A 23,356-nucleotide genomic window follows, 5' to 3' on the forward strand; every position below is an offset into this window, starting at 1 on the left:
ATCCAGCTCAGTTGGTAGAGCACAAGGTTCTTAACTTGAGGTCGTGGGATCAAGTCCACGGAGGGCATTTCATAATTTGGAGGTCTCTTACGGAAGCTGACTCAACTTGGTGTTGGGGGTAGCCTACTATCTTACCTCCCCCTTACCCTATACATATGGAAAAAGGGACAGCCATTCATTTGTATTTGGTATCCAATAACGGAGCTTTAATTGAATCTGAATTCAGGCTCCAAATTATGATCACCCAACCCTAAAAACGTAATTAAACAAAGATTCGAACTCATGGCCAAATTTCTCAACACCCTTCAAATTGAATGCAAAATTTTATTAACGATTTTCCACCAAATGCCCCCAACTCCAAATTGATCTTCGATCACCTTTTAATTCGATTTGAATTGTTCGAACATAATTAGGGTACTAGAGTAGGCATGCTTGTAAAGATTAAGGGTGGTTAATTTATTTCTTCTATTGTAGGTTTAATTGTGTTTACGGTAAGCATATTTTCCCTAGCTAGGTAGAGTCTATCCTTAATTTACCTGCAGTTGTGTAGGCGGATAACCCCTACCCAAGAACCAAAAAGTGCGCTCTCTTTACTCAAATTTCAGGGTGTACATGTGTCAACTCTAACTTCAACGTACGTCCGCCACTACATATAGTTCATGTCCATCTCCTCGTTCAATCTTTCAAATTAGATTGTTAGGAATATCTCTAAGAAAACATGGATTCACCTTAATTGTTTTGAACTTCTGTAAACCTCGATCTTGATTGTCCATCGCCATAAGATTTTCATCTCAAGGTATCTTCTTTTTCACACCAACAAAAACCTCTCCACCATTCGAATCATCAAATAAAGCTCATGATCTTCACGAACTCCAAAACTCAAAATTACTTTTATGTTTTGACCTTCTCTCAACTAATTTAAGTGACTTGTTTGTGACTTAAAATTGGATAATCCACTTATAATCTTATTAATAAGTAGATATCATTTTTAACTTATAAAAAATCATTAAAAATGTTTCTTAACATCTTTTAATTTTCATTTTATTTTGACAATAAGATAATATGTTTTAGATAAATAATTAATTGAATGACTCGTTTATAATTTTTTATTTTGAATAATTCATTTATAATTTTACTAATAATTGAATGATATGTGTAGAGTAATTTATCCAAATAATATAATGTAAAACTCTAAAACGGGACCAATAAGTTGATTATCATATAAGATACAATTCATTTGTTAATACCAATAAGCTTATTAAAATTTTGCTCGACTCATGCTCATTAAACTCGTTGCTCGTTAAGATCACTAAAATTTTTATCTTATTCTTTTTAACTATAGTAAAATCTACTAATACTATAATAAATAGATTAGTCATTTATCATGTTTTTAGTATCTATTAGTAAAGTAGTGATTTTTGAATGAAATAAATTTTAAAATAACCACTAAAAATTATTAAAAAAATAACGAGTTACTCGTGAACTTATCAAATCGAGTTGGACTTTGCTCGACTCAGTTCGTTAAGGTCCCGAATCGAGTTTGAGATCGGATTGAGTCAACCCGGTCGAGCTTTTACCGAATCGAGTTCGAGCTATCAACTCATTCAGCACCCCTAGTTTAGCATGTTCCTCTTTGTCCATCTTTACTTTTAGGGTAAATTATGTGTTTAGTATTTAAACTATCAAGTTTGATCCATTTTATTACCTAAACTTTCATTTTTTTTAAATCATACATAAAGTTTATTTTTTATTTTATTTTAGTATCCCGCCATTAAAAACTTTAGTTTTTAGTACCTTGTTTAACATTAAGTTATGTAAAAATGGAAAGTTTATATTAAAAAAGACAAAAATGATAATTTAGGTACTAAACACATTATGTTTTTAACGACGGCGTACTAAAAGAAATTAAAATTAAACATTTAGTATGATTTGAAAAAAATAAAAGTTTAGATACTAATATGAACCAAAATTGATAATTTAGATACTAAATTTGTAGTTTACCCTTGCTTTTAATACAAAAAGTCAGGAAATTTGAATTATAATATAAATTTTTTAAAATTATATAGAATAAATTTTTAAGTGGACAAGGACACTTAACACTTTGAAATTCTCTGAATCTAGCATGCAATCACCAATGTTCCAGATATACCATGGACCCGGATGAATGGTGGAATAATTGAGAGTCATCTTTCCTTTTAAAATTTTAAAAATGTTATTTATTTTTTAATAATTTATTTTTATCTTTAAAATTTTATAAATTCGTTTTAACTTAAAATTAAATTAATTTATTTTAATATAAATTCTTCATTTGTAGATATCAATGTTGATTATAATTCAATACCCAATTAAGTACCACTTCTGAATCATATTCACAGACTGAAAATGTCTTATGGATCCAATCAATTTCTGCGAGTGTCATCCCAATGGGAAGAAACTCAACAAGATGAGAATCAGCTACATTCTACAAATAATTATAACGTTAGTTTTAAATGTTTGATAAAATACACGTCGTATTAATTAACCTCTCGCCTCTTTCCTCTTTTCCCTTGCCCTTTCCCTTTCATTCTTTTGTCTCTCTTACCATATTAAGACCTTGTAACTATAATATAATAACCTTATATATAGGCGCTTTCTATATAAAATCTTATATATACGTGGACGAATTTATAATTTTATATTAAAAGAATAATTTTAAAAAAAATTAATAATAATAAATTTATATAATTTTAAAAAATAAAACTAAATTTTTAATAAAATTTAAAAATTGAAAATTTTATATAAACGATTGTTCATTCATTTTTCTTTATATATTCGGATTTGGATTGCCCGGTTGCATTATTAAATAAACAACATCATCAAAAGTTCACCTCCCTTTCTATTAAACCCTTTCCTTCCCTCATCAACCCCAAGAAAAACTGTCAACACCCAAAAATGGAGCCTCAGATACCATCTGAGCCTTGCCTCTCTGAAACTTCAACCATCGTTTCAGCCTCAAATGGCCCAACGCCCACGGCCAGAACCTCCATGGGTACTACCCCCAAAGAAGACAAGGAAGAAGATGATCTGGTATTGGACCTGCGCCTCTCCAATCAAGAATCGAACCCTGAGCTGAATTTCGTAGACTGTTTCAAGGTGGTGGACTCGTCCTTTGATCATGACCAAGATCAAGGTAAAGAAACTGAGCCCAGAGTATTTTCATGTAACTATTGCCAAAGAAAATTTTATAGTTCACAGGCTCTGGGAGGCCACCAAAATGCACATAAACGAGAAAGAACACTGGCGAAACGAGGCCAGCGGATTGCCCGTGGCGATTTCGGTCAACATTATAGCATGGCTTCTCTTCCTCTGTATTGTTCTTTAAATAAACCACTAGGAGTTGGAGAGCACTCCAAGATCCTCAAGCCCACTTTTGTTCCATGGCATAGTGGATGGTCTAGACGCCCCGTTGATCGAACACGTGCGATCGGCCATCTTCCAATGGGGATTAGTGGCACTGCTACATTCCAAGGCGGTGTAGGCAAGTTTGGTCCGCCCACGGAGGGAATGGCTGGATTTTTGTGGGATACTGTTAACCATTTCAACCGTAAAAAAGATGAGTTGAAGCTCGACTTGTCTTTGAAGCTTTAAGCATATACATAGTCTAGTTTCATTCTTCCTTTTTTTTTTTTTTTTTTGTAAATGCATTCTGGACTTTAATTGATTTTGCTATTTGCAATTCTGAAAGTTGGGAAAAGAAAAAATTGATTAAAAAAAACTTTCCCAATTCTTCAAATTGAAGGCTTGAACTGTAAACTTCAATGTTGCCTTAAGCACTTTAATGTGCGTGCTAGACAACTCCATTTCACTAATTTTTCTATGCTCCAATTGTCCAATTACTATATATTTTATTCTTAGTTAACAAGTAAATGTGTATATATTGATAATGTTATTATTACTCGATTAATTCAAATAAAGATTTATAAAATGATTCTTTTAGTCTAATTTTTCATTCTAATTTAATCTTTATATTTAAAACTTAAATTCCATAATCAACCGAAAGAAATATAAAGTTCAATGGCAGGAAAAAAAAAGGATTGAAGATACATAATCTATCAACTATCATCAAGTCATTGAATTATTGGGAAACATAATGATCCAAAGCATTGAGTACAGAAACTACGTGCGGGATTACTTTTAGGTTGTCATTTCAGATTGTTCTTGTGTGTGACATTGTCTCATATGACAATATATCTCGCAGTTGAAAAAATAGACCATCTATACCGGAGGGATTGGACTTTTGATCAAATATTTGGGCTATAAGGAAAGAAAATTATGTATATTTTAAAAATATCATAATAGAAATTAATAACATGATAATCAAAATTTTAAATGTCTATTATTCTAAAGTTAGAGTGTCTATATAATATAATCAAATTTAAATTATTAAGAATAATTAATATTATTTAAGCGGTTACGATAATAACTAAAATATTGTGACTTGAAATAAGGTTATCTAAGCAGGATGATAAACAATTTTATTAGTATTCTACCATATTTATATGCCCAAAAGAATTGATCATCAATCAATTAAAGAGACAATGATAAATTCAAATTTAAAATAAATTTAATTCTAAAACTCATCGGCCATGACAATCATTGAGAATCATTATCTTAAAATAAGAAAAAAAATAAAATAGAACATATAAAAATATTTATATAAATTATTTAAGCTTTTTAATTTATTAAATTCTATCCATATAATAAATAAAAGCGATACATGGACTGTTAAATTTATTGGATGTAGATCTAGTTATGAAGTGCAAATCCAATGGCATCATTTCGCAACATGAAAATGATTGTTGAAATCTTATTTACCTTGATTTCTCACCTAAGTGACTACGTCATCATATCAATTCATGCTTAATCAATTATTATTGTGCAAACCATGATTTCCTCAGGATCAAGCTGTAGACTAGCAGCAGAGTCTCACAGTTAATGACAGTTTAATTGTCATGGGAGGATCTCAAGCTCACATTAATTATGGATTTTGATAAATTGACCAAGTGGTTTAGCTTCACTTGATTAATTAAAATTACAATGTGCATATATATTGAGAAGGTGAAAGATCCATCTTTCCTGGCGAAAATCGGATGGACTGTCAAATCTTGGTGTTGGACTGGCTTTATCCTTTGTTATTTTTTGAATTTTGCCTCTAAATTAAGAAACACTTCAAAATTCTTTGGTTTGAAAAGGATGCATGAAAAACATGGAGCTATCATTGCGCGGAGTTGGGTGAAAATAATTGAGCAACAAGATCTTTGAATAATTAAGAGCAAATCTCATGTTTTCTTTTTACTCCCTCCTCATTTAAGTAAGGCTTATTAACTTTGTTCTTTAACTTGATTTTCATTTCATCTCTCATAAATTTTTTCCCTCAAAATTTTGTTCTCTAATATTATTTCGTTCTCACTTGTTCTTATGTATTATTATTTTATTTTATCTATTAGTTTAATATTATTATCTATTAAAAATTACTTAATTCACTCGAAACATATCACGTATCATACAAATTAAAAATCTTTTAAAAAATTCATAAAAGTAAAAAAAGCCTTTAAAATATAAATTATAAAAAACTCATAAAATCGTTAAAATGTAAAAAAAAAATCATACAAATTGAAAAAATAATAATTTTCAAAAAATATTCTGAATGCCAAATGTTACCTAATAAACTTTGGATTCTGCATAATGAAATATAATTATCTGAAACTGAAATGATTCAAGGATACAAACTTTAAAACATGGAAGAAAGAAAGTCAACACCTACTCAAAATAATGCAACATATTTTATCATAAAAAAACAATAATAATCAAACACCAAATCTAAGTGAAAAGATTTAGATCAAAAAAAGTATATGCAAAGGGTTGATGTAAAATAACTATAAAATCACACACATCAGAAATACATCCATGCTTGCAATATCACAAACTTTTGTTTGTAATTTCATCCATCTAATGGTGACCATGTTTCTACTGCTTTTCAAGGGCTGGCTTGATATTTGGTTGCATCAATGTAATTGCACAAAGCTAGCTTCATCTCTAATCAAGCTTTACACATAATGACAATCTTCTAGAGATGTAGGCACGGACAAAAATTGGAATAGCAAGTAATGATTTTGTTAACTAAAACAGAAAAAAGTCAGCATGAACATGGCAAAAGCATCTCTCTATTTCTTCTCAACAAAAGTTTTGACAGTTTCCAACCATCTAGTGAACTCTGTTTTATCTTTGTTTCCCATGTATTCGTGCAAGAATATTGCAAGCTCACCATTTATACTTCTTTCCTCCAAGAATTCATAAAGTGAGTCCTGCAGTTCTTCATCCAATTCCCTGTAATGACCACGATGAAAACATAGCAAAAGAAGGTAAGCTACGAGCCAATAAACACAATTCCAATAGGTGCTGCAAAAGGAAAGAAGATTTATAATTCATATTAGGATTGTCACAAGGTATGACAGTTTAAGACAAACCGTGTCTACTTTCCTTTTGATTTTCAGCTGCCTAATGAAGGAAATAAAGCAAACAAATAAACTTACTCGAACTCAGGACCCAAGTAAGGATAACCGGGTTTCCTATTATGCTGGCGAACATAAACTTTTTTTATCTCTATGGTATCTGGCCAAGCTGAGCACACGATCTCCAAGATATTACCATCACCTCCCTTGGAGATATTCACAATAAATGTCATATGAAGCTGCTCGATATCCTGTGTTTCACCTGAACTAGAGACGGGAACCGACCCATCAAACATGGTTGCATCAATTGTAATATCTTCTTTTTCCCCAAATTTTCTTTTCAATTTGATCCATTGCTCGCCCTGCCGGTCATCAACCGTGAAAGAATTGAATCTGGTGATAGGCTGCAATTATGGTCAGAACTCTGGATGAGAAGTGGTTATTTAGTTCAGTTTTCGTGAATTACAACATATCATGCCGAAAACTAAATATTAATCAACTATCGTCCAATCAATCAACCGTACTTGCAACAACCAATAAATTCCACAAGGTATCAAAATGTAAGTTATTTTTAGAAATATTGTTCACTCAATTCAACAAACTATTACTAAGCTTCCATTGAAACTGAATGCTTCCATGAAAAGTTAAAGAACGGAATATATTAATTTAGGCTCCTTCATAACGAAGTAAAATTATTTTACAGCCTTACAGCAGAGGGCATTTTCTTTCAGTATCAAAATTTCGAAGTGCAGTTTTAAACAAGGAATAAGACCAAAATGAAGGGATGATTAAAGAAACAAGAAAACCCAGAAATCCAGATACGATACCTGTTTTGGAGCGGACCGCTCGTGTTCGTATTGGATTTCTTGGCGAAGGAGCCTCAACATCTTGTCTTGAAAAGCAGAGTTTCGCATGCCGGAGATGCTTCTGGAGCTGATAAAGGATGTGGGATCTGGATGTTGACGAAGGGGTAGGGCTTTAAGGCAAGGAGAAGAAAGGGTTCTTCTCAAGGGTCGGATTAGCCACGCCATTGATGCAGTCTGGACCGGAGCACTGCTTCTTTGGCGATGGATTTTTGCTAGGGTTTAAGAGGCTGAAGCCAGACCCCGTGGTTTAAGCATTTTTTTAATGTAAACCCGATGTGGAAGACGGGCTTTATTATTTCGGTCCAATCCAGTAGTGGTTCATGTCTTTAAGTTCGTTATTAAAATTGATAAAATATTTTATTCGCCACAACTTTTAGGGCACGTTTTGAGTAATAAAATATTTTTTTATTTATTTTTAAGTGATGCAAATAGAATTATAATAATAAATTTAGTAATTATAATCAGAATTAACATAATAAAACAGAATCAGATGAAAATTAAATATATCCTAATCATAAATATTATAACTGAAGTAAAAATTAAATCAATAGAAACGTTAATTAAACAATAACTTCAACAATTGAAGTCAAATCAATAAGGTGTCTTAATAATCAATAATGATGCTTTAATATCATTTAATTTATTAATAATATTTTCTGACATGATATTTTTTATTATTTGATTAATATATATTTAAAATAAAAAAATTAAATTTGAAAGTTAGAGTGACTAAAATAGGACTAATTTGAAAGTTAAGTAATTAAATTAAAAATTAAACTTCAATGAATTAAATTAAAAAAGTAAACTTCAATGACTAAAATAGGAGTGAGAATATAATTGAGTGTTGAGTGATGTAATTTACCCATAAAAAATATCAAATTGTAAAAATTCTGCTAAGTTTTTAAGATAGTGGTACTAAAATAAAATAAAAACTAAACGTTAAGTATGATTTTAAAAAAATTAAATATAAATAATAAAACATATCAAAATTAATTGTTTAGATACTAAACACATATTTACTCTTATTTTTATCCATTAGAATACTATGAAATCTAATTGTATCATAATGACTATTCGTTGCTTTATAAAAAAAGCCCAATAAAAAAGGAGTTTGGGTTAAATAAAGCTCACAGTGGCCGTCCTCGTTATTTTTTTCCCAAACCCCAATACCTATTTTTTTCAAAGTTTGGATTATTTTTTATTTTATTATACATAACGTCCGAAATTGATTATTTTAATGAAAATAATCTATTTAATAATTTCTTTTTACGTAAATAACATTTTTAAAACTATTTAAAAACAAAGTATTTTTTAAAGAAGGGTACACACATGATCGTATTTTTTAAAAACGGTTAACTACATTGATGATAACTTATCTTTGTATTTTATCTACTTTTGATCACCGATTTCAAAAAACATAAGACATTGTAACTTTTGTTTTTATTTTATTAAGATATGATCACTTTCGTTTTTTATTTAATTAAGACGTGGTCACCACGAGTTAAATACCGTTAATAGCAGTTAAATATTTTTATATAATCATACATTTAATTTATATTATTTATATATTCTCTCAATTTAGTCATACTTTTAATAAATTAAAATAAATTTAATCCTCCAATCAAACGATGTCACATGTCATGCCAGTAAGGTTGTTCAAAAATACCTGACTCGATTGAGCTGACATGTTGACCCGCTGACACAATTAAAAAATATCGGGTATTTATAATAAAAATACATGTTTTTCCGGGTCGGGTACTCGATCGGTTTCTGGGCAGAGCATGGTCACAAAATGTTGGTTAACTAGGTACCCTCCGAACCGGTACCCAATTTATTATATACTTTTATTTTTTGTTTCTGTTTTATATTAAATTTTTATTCATAATCCTCAAATTATTTTACTCTAACATTTTAAAATCATAATTTCTTAAATTTTGATACCATAACATTCTAAATTCTTAATTTCTTAAATTATTTTACATTAACGTTCTAATTTTTTAAAATATTTATTTTAATTTCAAAACATTTAAAATTTAATTATATTTCTTTATTTTAATTTTTAATAAATTTTATTTCAATTATATAATTTTAATTTTTAAATTTTAAATGTGGATTACATAAATTATAGACTTTTAAATTTTAAATTTTATAATTTTTTATATAAATTTTTGAAAAATAATATAATTTAAAGAAAAAAAATTATGTATTGGGTACCCGTGACCCAAGTTATATATAATAGAATTTTATATATATTAACTTACAATATTTTTACATCAACTTATTAAATATATTTTATTATTAACTTTATTTAAAAATATTTTATTTTTATTTCATTTAAAAATATATAATTTATTTTAATTTATTAAAAATATGACTAAATTGAGAGAATATATAAATAACAAATACCAAATGTATGAATATATCAAAATATTTAACTGTTGTTAACAGCATGTAGCTCAAGGCAACCATACATTAATTAAATAAAAATAAAAGTGACCATATCTATTTTTTTTAAAATTAGTGACCAAGTGAACAAAACACAAAGATAAGTTACTATCCATGTAATTAACCCTTTTAAAAAAGCACGTTCTAATAGACATTTTATTCAAAAAAAAATAACAAAGAATTAGAATGAAAAATTTAGTGTTTATAAGGATCAAAATCAAAATAAAAGAAAAAATATTTGACATTTATATTCTAAAAATATCGTATAGATCTATTAACATCATATCTTGTGTTTTTGGATTGTTGATTTACGGGGTCTTTTCTGGGGCGGCATTCATGGGGTTGAATATGCGTTTGGGGCTCACGAATATCCAACAAGTGGGATATCTGAGGCAGAACCAAAACAGTGCGATGGGTTCACCTTTAGGAAAACAATTTTGATCGGGAAAACGGAGTTGGGGCCTGCAGATGTGAGGGGAGTTATGGATGATTTAGTAGATGAATTCAAAGGGAATGCTGACAGCTTAATCACCAAAAACTGTAACCATTTCTGCAACGATGCTTGCATCAGGTTGACTGGGAGTCCAATCCCCAGCTGGGTTAATTGCCTTGCTAGAATTGGTAACACTCTTAAACACTGCCTTTTAACTTGTTGATTTGAATCGTGGTCCATTTGTGCCGTTTTAAGCTGCCGTGGAAACTGATTTCTCTTCTGGATAGGGAAGATAATGGTTGAAAGTGTCAACCATGAACGAATTTAGTCAAAATCTTATGTTATTCGGGTTCGGGTTTAGGAGTGATGACATCTGTAGGAATAGTTTTGAAACACATATACCTTCCAAGGATCATATCCTATATCGGAATATGTTCCGGATATGAATACTTTGGAATTCAGATACACATAATTTGATGTTAGTGTACTATTAAATTTGAAGAAGAGTTTAATTTATCAAATTTTAAATGAGAAATAGAAAATATAAAGAAAATACATAAATGAGAATTTAAAATTTTTATGAGTACAACAAGCTCTCCCTATCCATTCTTACGTTGGTGATAATGTTGATGATTGTAGACACTTATTTTTTGTCAGGGTTAAAGAATATTATTAAATTATTATTATTATTATTAAGTGTGTTTATATTTTTGTGCAGACCAAATGTGGCCCAATTATAAGCAACCCAACAGACCCAGATCAACAACAGTACCAAGCCTCTCCACCGACGAGTCACTAAAGCGAGTCACCTCCGAGCAAGTTGAAACATCATCATCACCATGTTGGTCACCACACAGCAAAATAAATAAAAGATATTAGCAAAGTCAAAAGCAGATCACCTAAATCATACCTAAACTTGTCATTTTCATACCAAACACAAAGAAATTCCAGATGCATCCAAAGAGATTCGGTGAAGATATCAACCATAAAATACGCAGATGATTCAAAGAAAAGGGAAAAACATGTGGTGAGAAGAAAAAAAATTATCAGGGGAAGCGAGAGACAAAGAAAAAAACGAGAAATTTTCACCAACGATAGAACGATAGAGAGGTCTTGGTTTTCAACAGAAAAGCAAAGGAGACAAGGAGAATTTTCATTCACCCTTCGAAAAGCCTACATAAAACATTGTAGCAAGAATCTCACTTTTGTATTCAAAAAAAAAATCGAAAGCAATAGAAATATAATTTGGGTTCAAGGTATTTTTTTTATTGTTTTCATTTTCCCGTTTTCTCTGTGTGTGCATGTGTGTTTCAAAATAAATAAAAAAAATTGAAAAGGGAGGAAAGAGATTTTACCTTAGTGTTGTGAGCTTTAACTGCCGGAGTGATTGTCCTCATCTTTAAGGGACTAGGTGGTCAGTTCCGAAACAGTGAGTCTTGAGTAGATTTTAAAAGGATTCGGATGAGAGGATTAGATTAAAGTAAAATAAAAATATAAAATAAGAAATTATCATGTCATGTAAACCATATATATATACTATCATAAAACACATACACCCAAGCAACTATATTATCATCTTCATTTTTTTCTTATTTTATCATTATCATTGACTCCTTTCATCATATGGTCTTATAAGTTACTATTTGTACAATCAATATCACACATGAAATTCCACAAGGAAACAAACATATTATCATATCACTTTATTAATATTATCTATTTAATAGCCCATGATACTCATGTGAGAACTAAAGATATGCGAGTACATAGAGGTTGTGCACTAATGCTGTCACCACAACTCATATAATTGCACCGAAGTGCCACATATAATTGCACAGGAGTGCCACGTAGAATTGCACCGTAGTGCCATATAATACTGTCCATAAGGACCACATATCATTCCTTAAGAATCATATACATATACTAGGGATCAAGTATGTGTCTCACCAGACTTCACACATGTTCCAAAGAATACATATATGTCCCGAAGGACCACATATCATTCCTTAAGAATCATATACATATGCTAAGGATCAAGTATGTGTCTCACCAGACTTCACACATGTTTCAAAGAATACATACGCTAAGTCAAAGACTTAGTGAGGCATATAAACATAAGGTAAACGGTAACTAATAATACCTAAACAATTACTACTATCATTCATACCACTCATACTTTTACATGTACAAATATTGCATACATATATGTCATCATATATCTTTATTCATGTTCTTATGATCTTATGTCCATATCATATAACATATATCATAACCAATTGCACATATCATATCATGTCATGTAAACCATATATATACTATCATAAACAGTACCCAAGCAACTATATTATCATCTTCATTTCTTTCTTATTTTATCATTATCATTGATTCCTTTCATCATATGGTCTTATAGGTTACCATTTGTACAATCAATATCACACATGAAATTCCACAAGGAAACAAACATATTATCATATCACTTTATTAAATTATCTATTTAATAGCCCATGATACTCATGTGAGAACTAAAGATATGCGAGTACATAGAGGTTGTGCACTAATGTCACCACAGCTCATATAATTGCACCGAAGTGCCACATATAATTGCACAGGAGTGCCGCGTAGAATTGCACCGTAGTGCCATATAGTACTGTCTATAAGGACCACATATTCCTTAAGAATCATATACATACTAGGGATCAAGTATGTGTCTCACCAGACTCACACATGTTCCAAAGAATACATATATGTCCCAAAGGACACATATCATTCCTTAAGGATCATATACATATGCCAAGGATCAAGTATATGTCTCACCAGACTTCACACATGTTCCAAAGAATACATATATGTCCCGAAGGACCACATAGACCCTCGACTCTTGGCATGCCAACTATACCCCTAGCTCTCATGACACATAACATGGGCATTATCTTTTATATCCTTTACATATTCATGTAACCATATCATATTCATATAATTTCATGGTTTCATTCACATATACATGTAATTACGTAGTTCATGTCAATTCTCATATGAGTTCATATTCATATAAACATAGGATTCACCCTCATGTATCACATACACTTCTCTTCATATGGCTCATAACATTTCTCATGTGTTCATAGACATGTAAATCATTGTCATCTTATCATTATCACATAACATATCATCTTACAATACATACAAAAAACATCAATACCTATATTCATATATATATCATTCATTATCCTTATTATTATATCATCACCATTAATCCCTTTTACTTACCATATTCATATCAATAACACATATACTCATGCACACATATAAATCATAAGAAATACATACTTCTATGAATTCATGTTTTTCACTATTGGAAAAGACTTATCACAAGTCTTATTTTCCCTTGAACCTCATATACTAGAGAATGTGCACTCACCTTAGCCTTGTTTGCTTTGAATCAATCTTAATCCTTAGATTGTTCCGGAACAAGCTTCATTCTATATCTACATCATAATAATACATTGATACATATAAGTATATTAATTGATATCTTATAAATTGCCACTTCTTAGCTAAAAGAAAACCCTTTCATCTTTTAATGAAGGATGCATCGATGCACTGCACAGTGTATCGATGCATTCCCTATCGGTGCATCGATGCACTACCTGTGCATCGGTGCATAAAATACATTCGTGTTTGTTTATTACTGGGATGCATCGATGCACTTTATGCATCGATGCCAATTGCATTCGATGTATTTATTTAAAGAGTGCATCGATGCACTTCTGTGCATCGATACACCTTCAAACGATTTCTGGGTTTTAACCTTGATGCATCAATGCACTATGAATGTGCATCGATGTGCTCTGCCCAGAACCTCTTTTTGAACCCGAAAATTCATTCTTTTTGGATTAAATCCTTCATATTTCAACCCCTTTCATATTCCTAACTTACATATACATACTTAAACTCATTAATATTCATTTATCTCATCTTTAACCTCTAAATTTCATCTTTCATATGGAAATTCAAGAATCATACTCAATTTCTAACATGTTCCAAATTCCATTCAATTGCTTCTAACTTCTTAATTAGACCCTTGACAAGTCAAATCCAACTTTAGAACTTCAAAAACCTTTCTATAACAAAAGTTCATTTATAAACCCTTAATAGAAATTCCTTTCTAATTCTCTCTCTTTGGTGTTTTAAACTTATATAAGCTTTCCTTAAGCTTATATAACCCCCAAAGACTCAAATCCAACTTAAAATTTCGAGAAATCAAAAGCTAAATCAAACTTACCTTTGCTCTTGGCTTCCACGTAAAGAAGGAGAAGAAAGAGAAGAGAACTATGGAGAATTCTCTCCTTTCCCGTGTATAATCCTTACCAATCCCATTTTTAATTCATTTCTGGTCAATTGACCTTTTTCCCTTTATTTCCTTTAATAACTAAATAACCTTCATCGTATATATCCAATAATCATTGAACTATTTCATTCTTCTACTTTAATCATCAAATTCTGAAATTTTACAATTTGGTCACTAACCCGGTATTGCGGATGTTACAAATCTCCCCTCCTTTTAAAAATTCGTCCTCGAATTTTCACTGCACATCCTGAGAAAACATATCTTCTAACGTTCTCTGCTGCTTTCTGAACTTAATCTTTTGTATCATCTTAATACTTGGTTCTTATCTTTTCAATTATTCGACTACCTTTTTACTTTATATCTCCTATATGTCACTTATCAGATAGACAATAACATTAATTCTTATTACTCAACTCATAAATCAATCAAATTCTTGTCAATCTTCAATTGTCTTTCAAGAATCACCAAACTTTTATTTCACCCTTACTTGACTGACTCCAAAACTTCCTTAATACATATAAATCTTTATTCATTTCTTTGACTACATCCACTTGACCAAGAAACATAACCTTAAATCTTCATCATAACTAATTAAACATACACTTTGCAGAACTAAACAATTTCTCATATTACCTGACATACCTTTCTTACTTCTGGTTAAACTTATAACCTATATCTCAACATAATCTTTATCACATCTAATTCTTTAAACTTCATCCTTTCATTTTCTTCATAACTCAAAATCTTCTTATATACCAATCATATCTTTCTTTCATGTTCACATACTCTTTCCTATCACTTAAACTTATCTCTGATTACAGTCTTTATTATCTTTATACTTTACTAATCAACTTCACTATACAGAACCTCATTCTTATCGTATCTTGCTTGTATTTTTTTCCTTCAAAATTTTCTTTAAAACACATAAATATTTATCTCCTTGCCTATATCATATCTATATGATCAAAATACACAACCACATCCAGATTCATATCTTATTTGATTAACTTACTTTATGTTTCCTTTAAATCTGATAATTCTAACATCCATGCCATTACAGCTAATTAATAACAACTTTTCAATATAGGGCGTAAGCCCTGATCAAATTAATCATAAACATCATTTCAGTTAAAATCAACCCAGTGTAATTCACTTATTGAACCCATACTCTCATTCATATACAATATTATGCCTTGTCTCCTTTATTACCTTTCATTTCAATGATTAAAATACATAACCATATCTCAATCCACACCATACATAATTAGCTTACCCTGAAATCATCTTTTAATCCTTTAACTTTAATACACTACTATCTTATAACTCTGTTAGTCAACATCGATTCTTCCAATCTAAAACATAAACCTTCATCGAACAATTCATATACATTCTTTGCAGTCGGAATTATTTCAACAATAGTTTACTCAACTAATCAAATAAACATTCAATCTCATACACCATGTCACTTCCATTATTCAAGCTTAACATTCTAACTTCCTTTATTTATAAACTGATCATTGATTTACCCATACTTAAACTCTTCTTATCAATTCTTAGTTTTACTCAAACATTTGAATCCTCGCTTCCTTCACTCTATCACTTTATTATAATCACAGTATACAACTGTATCCAGATTCACTTCATATTTGGTTATCATAACCTACCATATCTTGAAATCTTGTAATTTCAATACATTCCGTCCCATAATCTTGTTAGCCCACGCTAAATCTTTCATCTTAAATACAAAATAGTATCTACCTCACTTGATACATTTAAAATACTTCTTATCCTTCACATTATTTAATTTCTAGCAAAACACTTAATCCATTCCTTGGTCTTTATCCATTTATCCTTTTATAATCCGCATTGTCTTATACATAACTAAACCATATCATGTTCTTCATACTCCCATGCTCTTTTATATCACATGTATTTATCCTTAACTATCACTCATTATCACATTTTCATTACTTTGATAGTCAACTTTACTTGCACAAAACCTTATTCTTTACCATTCTTATACTTATGTTTTCTCCACTTGTTTAAAAAAAATCACCAGATTTCAATACTCATCTAATCCATTTAAAATACTTTTTATGCTTCAATTTACATAACTTCTAAAAGAGCTTTTAACCCAATTCACAAGGGTTATCTTTAACCTTGACTTATCCTCAATTAACTCTTTGTTTAATCTTTCAAGATCAAACCTACTGTTGGAGTCTGTCGAACTCTCATATGATTTAATTCTCTGACGGAGAATACAACTAATTCATGTCTGGTTTAAAGTTGAACCAGAATCTCTACCTTTCTTTGCTGGTGCTAAAATTCTATGAAGCACTAATTCTCTTAATCATCTGAGATTTTATTTCTCCAAACTTTTCGTTCTGAGCTTTTCTCTTTAAAGCTTTAACACAATTAACCATTTCTTGAAACGATAGCAAATTCAAAACCAGTAACACTCTTTTAATTTAAGGCGCAAGTCCTAACAACAAATCACATGTATCATTTTCAGTCGGAATTAACTCAGCAGCAATTCTGCTTAGCTTAATAAACTTATAATCATACTCATACAAGGTGTAATTCCCTTGTTTCAAGCTCGTGTATTCCAGTTTCATTTGTCTTATAAACTGGTCATCCATGCACTTATTCTTGAACTCTTATACAATTCTAATCACATCATTTAATCTTTTAAATTTCTTATGGTGACAATTGTCCACCATACTCTAACTTACCAAAGTAGTAACAAAACTACTCAATTCAACATCTCTACTTTGAAGAAATGAAAACCTTCTATCATATCATTCAACCAAATGTCTATAACAATAGAACCTTCCTTAAATCCACCCTTGAACTTGGGTGCTCGCAACTTTATCAACTAATTTGATACATTCATTCTATGAGTTAAAGAAGTATAAATTGAAAACATATCAGAACATTCTTCAACATGAAGAATAATTTTTCCAAATTTTATACAGGCACTTCCTGAGGTGTTCACTCTTCTCCCTGCCTGGCCAGGGCAGGTGAATGCTATTACCTTCAGGTTTATTACCTTTCACTTCTTTCGAAGCTCTTATTATCATACTTCTATTATCACATAATAATCTATTTTTATTAGCAAGACATCATACTCCTTACACTATCAGATCAAATTTTTCACTTTGAGTTGGCATGTATACTTTTTAAAACACTTCTGACTTCGATTTAAACCTAGAATCGGCTAAACCGTAGCTTGATACCATTAAATGTAACACCCCTAACTCATATCCGACCCGAATACAAGTCCGAGGTGTCACATTGACCTTTTAAAACATACTTGTATAAAATAGTGAGTAATTTAAAACTTGTATAACATATAAATGACTAATTTACATAAAAGACATTTTTATTATTACAAAACCAATCAGAGCGTATATATTTCACTTATTTATTTACATATAACTATTCGAAACATTTATAAAACTATTCATAGCTTAAACAATATATTCTTTTGAAAACAAGCCAACTAGAACTTTATATACTAAAATGCATATTATTCACATCTTTTCTGATCTGATCTTTAGTAAGGAGAACTGACCTGTCTTGCTCCACATTGCTCTTTACTGTTCTCGAAACCTACGTGTAAATCACTTACACGCTAAGTCAAAGACTTAGTGAGGCATATAAACATATAAGGTAAACGGTAACTAATAATCATACCTAAACAATTACTACTATCATTTCATACCACTCATACTTTTACATGTAACAAATATATGCATACATATATGTCATTATCATTCATATCTCTTATCTCATGTTCCTATGATCTCTTATGTTCATATCATATAACATATATCATAACCAATTGCACATATACATATCATGTCATGTAAACCATATATATATACTATCATAAAACACGTACACCCAAGCAACTATATTATCATCTTCATTTCTTTCTTATTTTATCACTATCATTGATTCCTTTCATCATATGGTCTTATAAGTTACCACTTGTACAATCAATATCACACATGAAATTCCACAAGGAAACAAACATATTATCATATCACTTTATTAATATTATCTATTTAATAGCCCATGATATTCATGTGAGAACTAAAGATATGCGAGTACATAGAGGTTGTGCACTAATGCTGTCACCACAGCTCATATAATTGCACCGAAGTGCCACATATAATTGCACTGGAGTACCGCGTAGAATTGCACCGTAGTGCCATATAATACTGTCCATAAGGACCACATATCATTCCTTAAGAATCATATACATATATTAGGGATCAAGTATGTGTCTCACCAGACTTCACACATGTTCCAAAGAATACATATATGTCCCGAAGGACCACATATCATTCCTTAAGAATCATATACATATGCCAAGGATCAAGTATGTGTCTCACCAGACATCACACATGTTCCAAAGAATACATATATGTCCCGAAGGACCACATAGACCCTCGACTCTTGGCATGCCAACTATACCCCTAGCTCTCATGACACATAACATGGGCATTATCTTTTATATCCTTTTACATATTCATGTAACCATATCATATATTCATATAAGCTCATGGTTTCATTCACATATACATGTAATTACGTAGTTCATGTCAATTCTCATATGAGTTCATATTCATATAAACATAGGATTCACCCTCATGTATCACATATACTTTCTATTTCATATGGCTCATAACATTTCTCATGTGTTCATATGACATGTAAATCATTGTCATCTTATCATGTTATCACATAAACATATCATCTTACAATACATACAAAAACACATCAATACCTATATTCACATATACCTATCATTTCATTATCCTTATTATTATTCTTATCATCACCATTAATCCCTTTTACTTACCATATTCATATCAATAACACATATACTCATGCACACATATAAATCATAACAAATACATACTTCTATGAATTCATGTTTTTCACTATTGGAAATAGACTTATCACAAGTCTTATTTTCCCTTGAACCTCATATACTAGAGAATGTGCACTCACCTTAGCCTTGTTTGCTTTGAATCAATCTTAATCATTAGATTGTTCCGGAACAAGCTTCATTCTATATCTACATCATAATAATACATTGATACATACCAGTATACTAATTGATATCTTATAAATTGCCACTTCTTAGGCTAAAAGAAAAGCCCCCTTTCATCTTTTAATGAAGGTATGTATCGATGCACTGCACAGTGTATCGATGCATTCCCTATCGGTGCATCGATGCACTACCTGTGCATCGGTGCATAAAATACATTCGATGTTTGTTTATTACTGGGATGCATCGATGCACTACTTATGCATCGATGCACGAATTGCATTCGATGTATTTATTTTAAAAGAGTGCATCGATGCACTTCCTGTGCATCGATACACCTTCAAACGATTTCTGGGTTTTAACCTTGATGCATCGATGCACTATGAATGTGCATCGATGCGCTCTGCCCAGAACCTCTTTTTAAACCCGAAAATTCATTCTTTTTAGATTAAATCCTTCATATTTCAACCCCTTTCATATTCCTAACTTACATATACATACTTAAACTCGTTAAAATTCATTTATCTCATCTTTAACCTCTAAATTCCATCTTTCTTATGGAAATTCAAGAATCATACTCAATTTCTAACATGTTCCAAATTCCATTCAATTGCTTCTAACTTCTTAATTAGACCATTGACAAGTCAAATCTAACTTTAGAACTTCAAAAACCTTTCTATAACAAAAGTTTATTTATAAACCCTTAATAGAAATTCCTTTCTAATTCTCTCTCTTTGGTGTTTTAAACTTATATAAGCTTTCCTTAAGCTTATATAACCCCCAAAGACTCAAATCCAACTTAAAACTTTCGAGAAATCAAAAGCTAAATCAAACTTACATTTGCTCTTGGCTTTCACGTAAAGAATAAGAAGAAATGAGAAGAGAACTATGGAGAATTCTCTCCCTTTCCACGTGTATATATCCTTACCAATCCCATTTTTAATTCATTTCTTGGTCAATTGACCTTTTTTTCCCTTTATTTCCTTTAATAATTACTAAATAACCTTCATCATATATATCCAATAATCATTGAACCATTTCATTCTTCTACTTTAGTCATCAAATTCTGAAATTTTACAATTTGGTCACTAACCCATATTGCGGATGTTACAGAACATCCTTTGGAGAAGCTGTCGGCTTTGTGAGTGTTAACCTTGAGCTTCTCGGGTATGGGAAGTAGAAGAGAGAGTTGAGATTTCTTTGAAGTTGAAAACAGGTGGGTAGTTTAGTTTAAGTATTAGGTTTAGGCTAAGTTAGATTTTATATTAAAATATTTGGAATAATTAATTTTTAGCTCACTTGTACACTTACCTTGGAAATTGATTCTTTGTTCATATATATATATATATTTGTTTAACGTGTCTTGGAAACTGATTTTTTGTTCATATATATATATATATTTGTTTAACGTGTCTTAGGAAGAATAGCCATATTTTATTTGTTTAACGTATAGCTTAGTTGGATATATATATATATATTAAATTATTGGAGTATATATATTATATTTAATTAGCCCATGCATGATCAATTTTAATATATTTTTATTATATTAGATGCATATTTGTATTTACTTTTATATTCTTTATATCACTTATTTAATAAGTATAGTGGTCCATTACTTGTTCATAATATGCGTACATGTATGTATGATAGTATGTATATATGATTAATTAATATAAATTCATATAGTACCTTACATATATTTGTGTATCTTAGATCGAATTAAATCTTTATATTTTAATATTGAGTATTAGTTATGGTTCAAAAGTTTAAAACTTATTTATATTAATCATATATAAGATATAGTTTATATCTAAATAATGCATATAATTTTTGTATTAGAATGTCATGGTAATTTTCATGAGTTAAATAATCATTTGTTTTATTTAATTAATTTTTGTATGTTATCTTCATGTGCATAACTCGACATTATTAATGTTTTAGTCATTGGTTTAATTTGGTTTAATTGCAATTTAGACTTCAAGTTTTTGATTTGTTGCATTTTAGTTCTTATAAGTTTAACTACTTATTTTATTTTTTAAGTTATTAATTGAAGTAAATTAATTAAATTCCAATAAACGGATCATATTTTAACTTGATATTTGATTCAGGATTTTCACCATTTACGACAACGTATAAGCGACACAGTACTAATTTTGGGCGCTGTGGGGTGCTAATCCTTCCTCACGCGTAACCGACTCCCGAACCCGTTTTAATCGAATCTTTGGTAAACGCAGACCAATTTTTGTCTTAAAAATGATTTTTCTAAAAATTATTTTTAAAAGACGTTTTTAGGTATTCGACCTACCTAACCCAAAGGTTGATGGCGACTATTCCAAATTATTCCAAATCAATTCCAATCTCTTCATTTTCCAAAAATAAAAGTCGAAACTGTTTTCAAAACAATTAAACGATCGTTTCAACCGAAAAAAAAGGTCACGACTAGGGGTGTGCAAAATTACCCGACCCGCCGACCCGGATCTAAAAAAATCGGGTAATTCTCTAAAAAAAAATACCCAGCCGGGTCGGGTACCCGGCCCGACATTTCCCGGGTCGGGCCCGGGTCACAAAATCTAGTTTTTCCGGGTACCCGGTTACCCGAGTACCCGGTTAGTTTTTATTTTTTTTATATATAATTATATAAAATATAATGAATTATTTATATTATATATTATTATATTTTGTATTTTGAACTTTTAAATTTTATGTTCGGATATTAGAGTATGTAATTCGAAGTTTCGAACATTTAAATTTGTGTATATATTTTTTTAAATTAATAATTTAAAAATTAAAAACCGGGTATCGGGTACCCGATTACCGGGTACCCAAAAAATTCGGGTACCCGATTACCGAATACCCGTAACATCCGGGTCGGGCCGGGCCGAGAAATCATCGACCCGGAAGTTCCGGGCACACCCCTAGTTACGACAATGATGTATTGTTGATTTCGTTGGGTTCTTCTGCAACTGTGTTCTTCCAGTGACTTTAAGTTCAACCAAGGTGAGGCATCACAGAATCGAAGACAAATCCTGTGAAGGAGAAACGAAGAAATTGACGAATGATTCCAACAGATTCACGTCATCTTCAACCTCTTCTTCGAGCTCATCGCCTTCGACCACTACTGAATCTCAGAATCGGGGTAGAAGCCAAAGCAGACCCTCAGTTCCCCCTTCTTCACCATTGATTCTTGCTCCTCAATCATCTTGATTATTTTTATTTTTCTTTTGAAAGCAGGTAATCTTGATTGATGATGGTCAGCAATATTTCCATTGAACCAAATCCTCAAAACAGGGGGGGTAGCAAAGCGAAGCAAATCGTTGGTTTCCTTTCGTTTTCGTTTGCATTATTTTTGTTGGTGGATTTATGATTCTAACATTGGGAATTTTTGGAGGCATGAAATCTGTACATTTGTAAGTTATCAATTCTTTATAATGGGTTCTTTTGGTATTTGAAGCTACCTGAGTTAATAGCTAAAGAGTTCATCCCGAATACCATCATCAATCAATCAGCTCATTGTTACCTGTAATAAAAAACACATGCATTCGAATGTTTTTTTTTTGGGGGGGGGGGCGGTGGTATAAACATGCATTCGAAATTTCGAATGTTTGATTTAGTGATTGATGGTTTTTTAGGTTTATTTAAAGGAATAATATAATATCCCTGTAGTAATTTACGGCCATATGCTTCCCCTTTAACTCATTGAATAAGATT

General features: G+C 30.8%; 3 protein-coding genes across 3 annotated transcripts; 2 read left to right on the forward strand and 1 right to left on the reverse strand.

Moving 5' to 3' along the window:
- The first annotated feature begins 2,846 nt into the window (after positions 1 to 2,846).
- On the forward strand, positions 2,847 to 3,665 carry LOC120131642 (zinc finger protein 1-like). Its single transcript, XM_039148593.1, has one exon. It carries the CDS (start codon positions 2,932 to 2,934, stop codon positions 3,625 to 3,627), a length of 696 nt encoding a protein of 231 aa, XP_039004524.1. The 5' UTR covers positions 2,847 to 2,931; the 3' UTR covers positions 3,628 to 3,665.
- Positions 3,666 to 5,987: 2,322 nt separating this feature from the next.
- On the reverse strand, positions 5,988 to 7,621 carry LOC120131363 (mitochondrial acidic protein mam33-like). Its single transcript, XM_039148374.1, has 3 exons — positions 7,319 to 7,621; positions 6,573 to 6,895; positions 5,988 to 6,366 (listed from the first exon to the last, which is right to left on the reverse strand). The coding sequence occupies exons 1-3, from the start codon at positions 7,520 to 7,522 to the stop codon at positions 6,204 to 6,206; spliced, it is 690 nt and encodes a 229-aa protein (XP_039004305.1). The 5' UTR covers positions 7,523 to 7,621; the 3' UTR covers positions 5,988 to 6,203.
- Positions 7,622 to 10,101: 2,480 nt separating this feature from the next.
- On the forward strand, positions 10,102 to 22,852 carry LOC120131835 (deSI-like protein At4g17486; the record flags this gene model as incomplete). The annotated part of the gene is made up of 2 exons (XM_039148726.1): positions 10,102 to 10,420; positions 22,596 to 22,852. Coding segments are annotated over 2 exons (576 nt in total), but the record flags the coding sequence as incomplete, so codon positions are not given.
- Between the last annotated feature and the right edge of the window lie 504 nt (positions 22,853 to 23,356).

The sequence above is a fragment of the Hibiscus syriacus genome, unplaced genomic scaffold (genome assembly GCF_006381635.1).
Source record: "Hibiscus syriacus cultivar Baekdansim isolate YM2019G1 unplaced genomic scaffold, ASM638163v2 tig00110556_pilon, whole genome shotgun sequence".
Classification (NCBI taxonomy): Eukaryota; Viridiplantae; Streptophyta; class Magnoliopsida; order Malvales; family Malvaceae; genus Hibiscus; species Hibiscus syriacus.

What these genes read in the sequence shown, in the direction of transcription:
- LOC120131642 (XM_039148593.1), top strand. Translation starts at nt 2,932, where the DNA reads ATGGAGCCTCAGATACCATCTGAGCCTTGCCTCTCTGAAACTTCAACC.
- LOC120131363 (XM_039148374.1), bottom strand. Translation starts at nt 7,522, where the DNA reads ATGGCGTGGCTAATCCGACCCTTGAGAAGAACCCTTTCTTCTCCTTGC. An exon ending in AGCGGTCCGCTCCAAAACAG is followed by an intron (nt 6,896 to 7,318) that starts GTATCGTATCTG and finishes CCATAATTGCAG; the next exon opens with CCTATCACCAGATTCAATTC. An exon ending in TACTTGGGTCCTGAGTTCGA is followed by an intron (nt 6,367 to 6,572) that starts GTAAGTTTATTT and finishes TGGTCATTACAG; the next exon opens with GGAATTGGATGAAGAACTGC.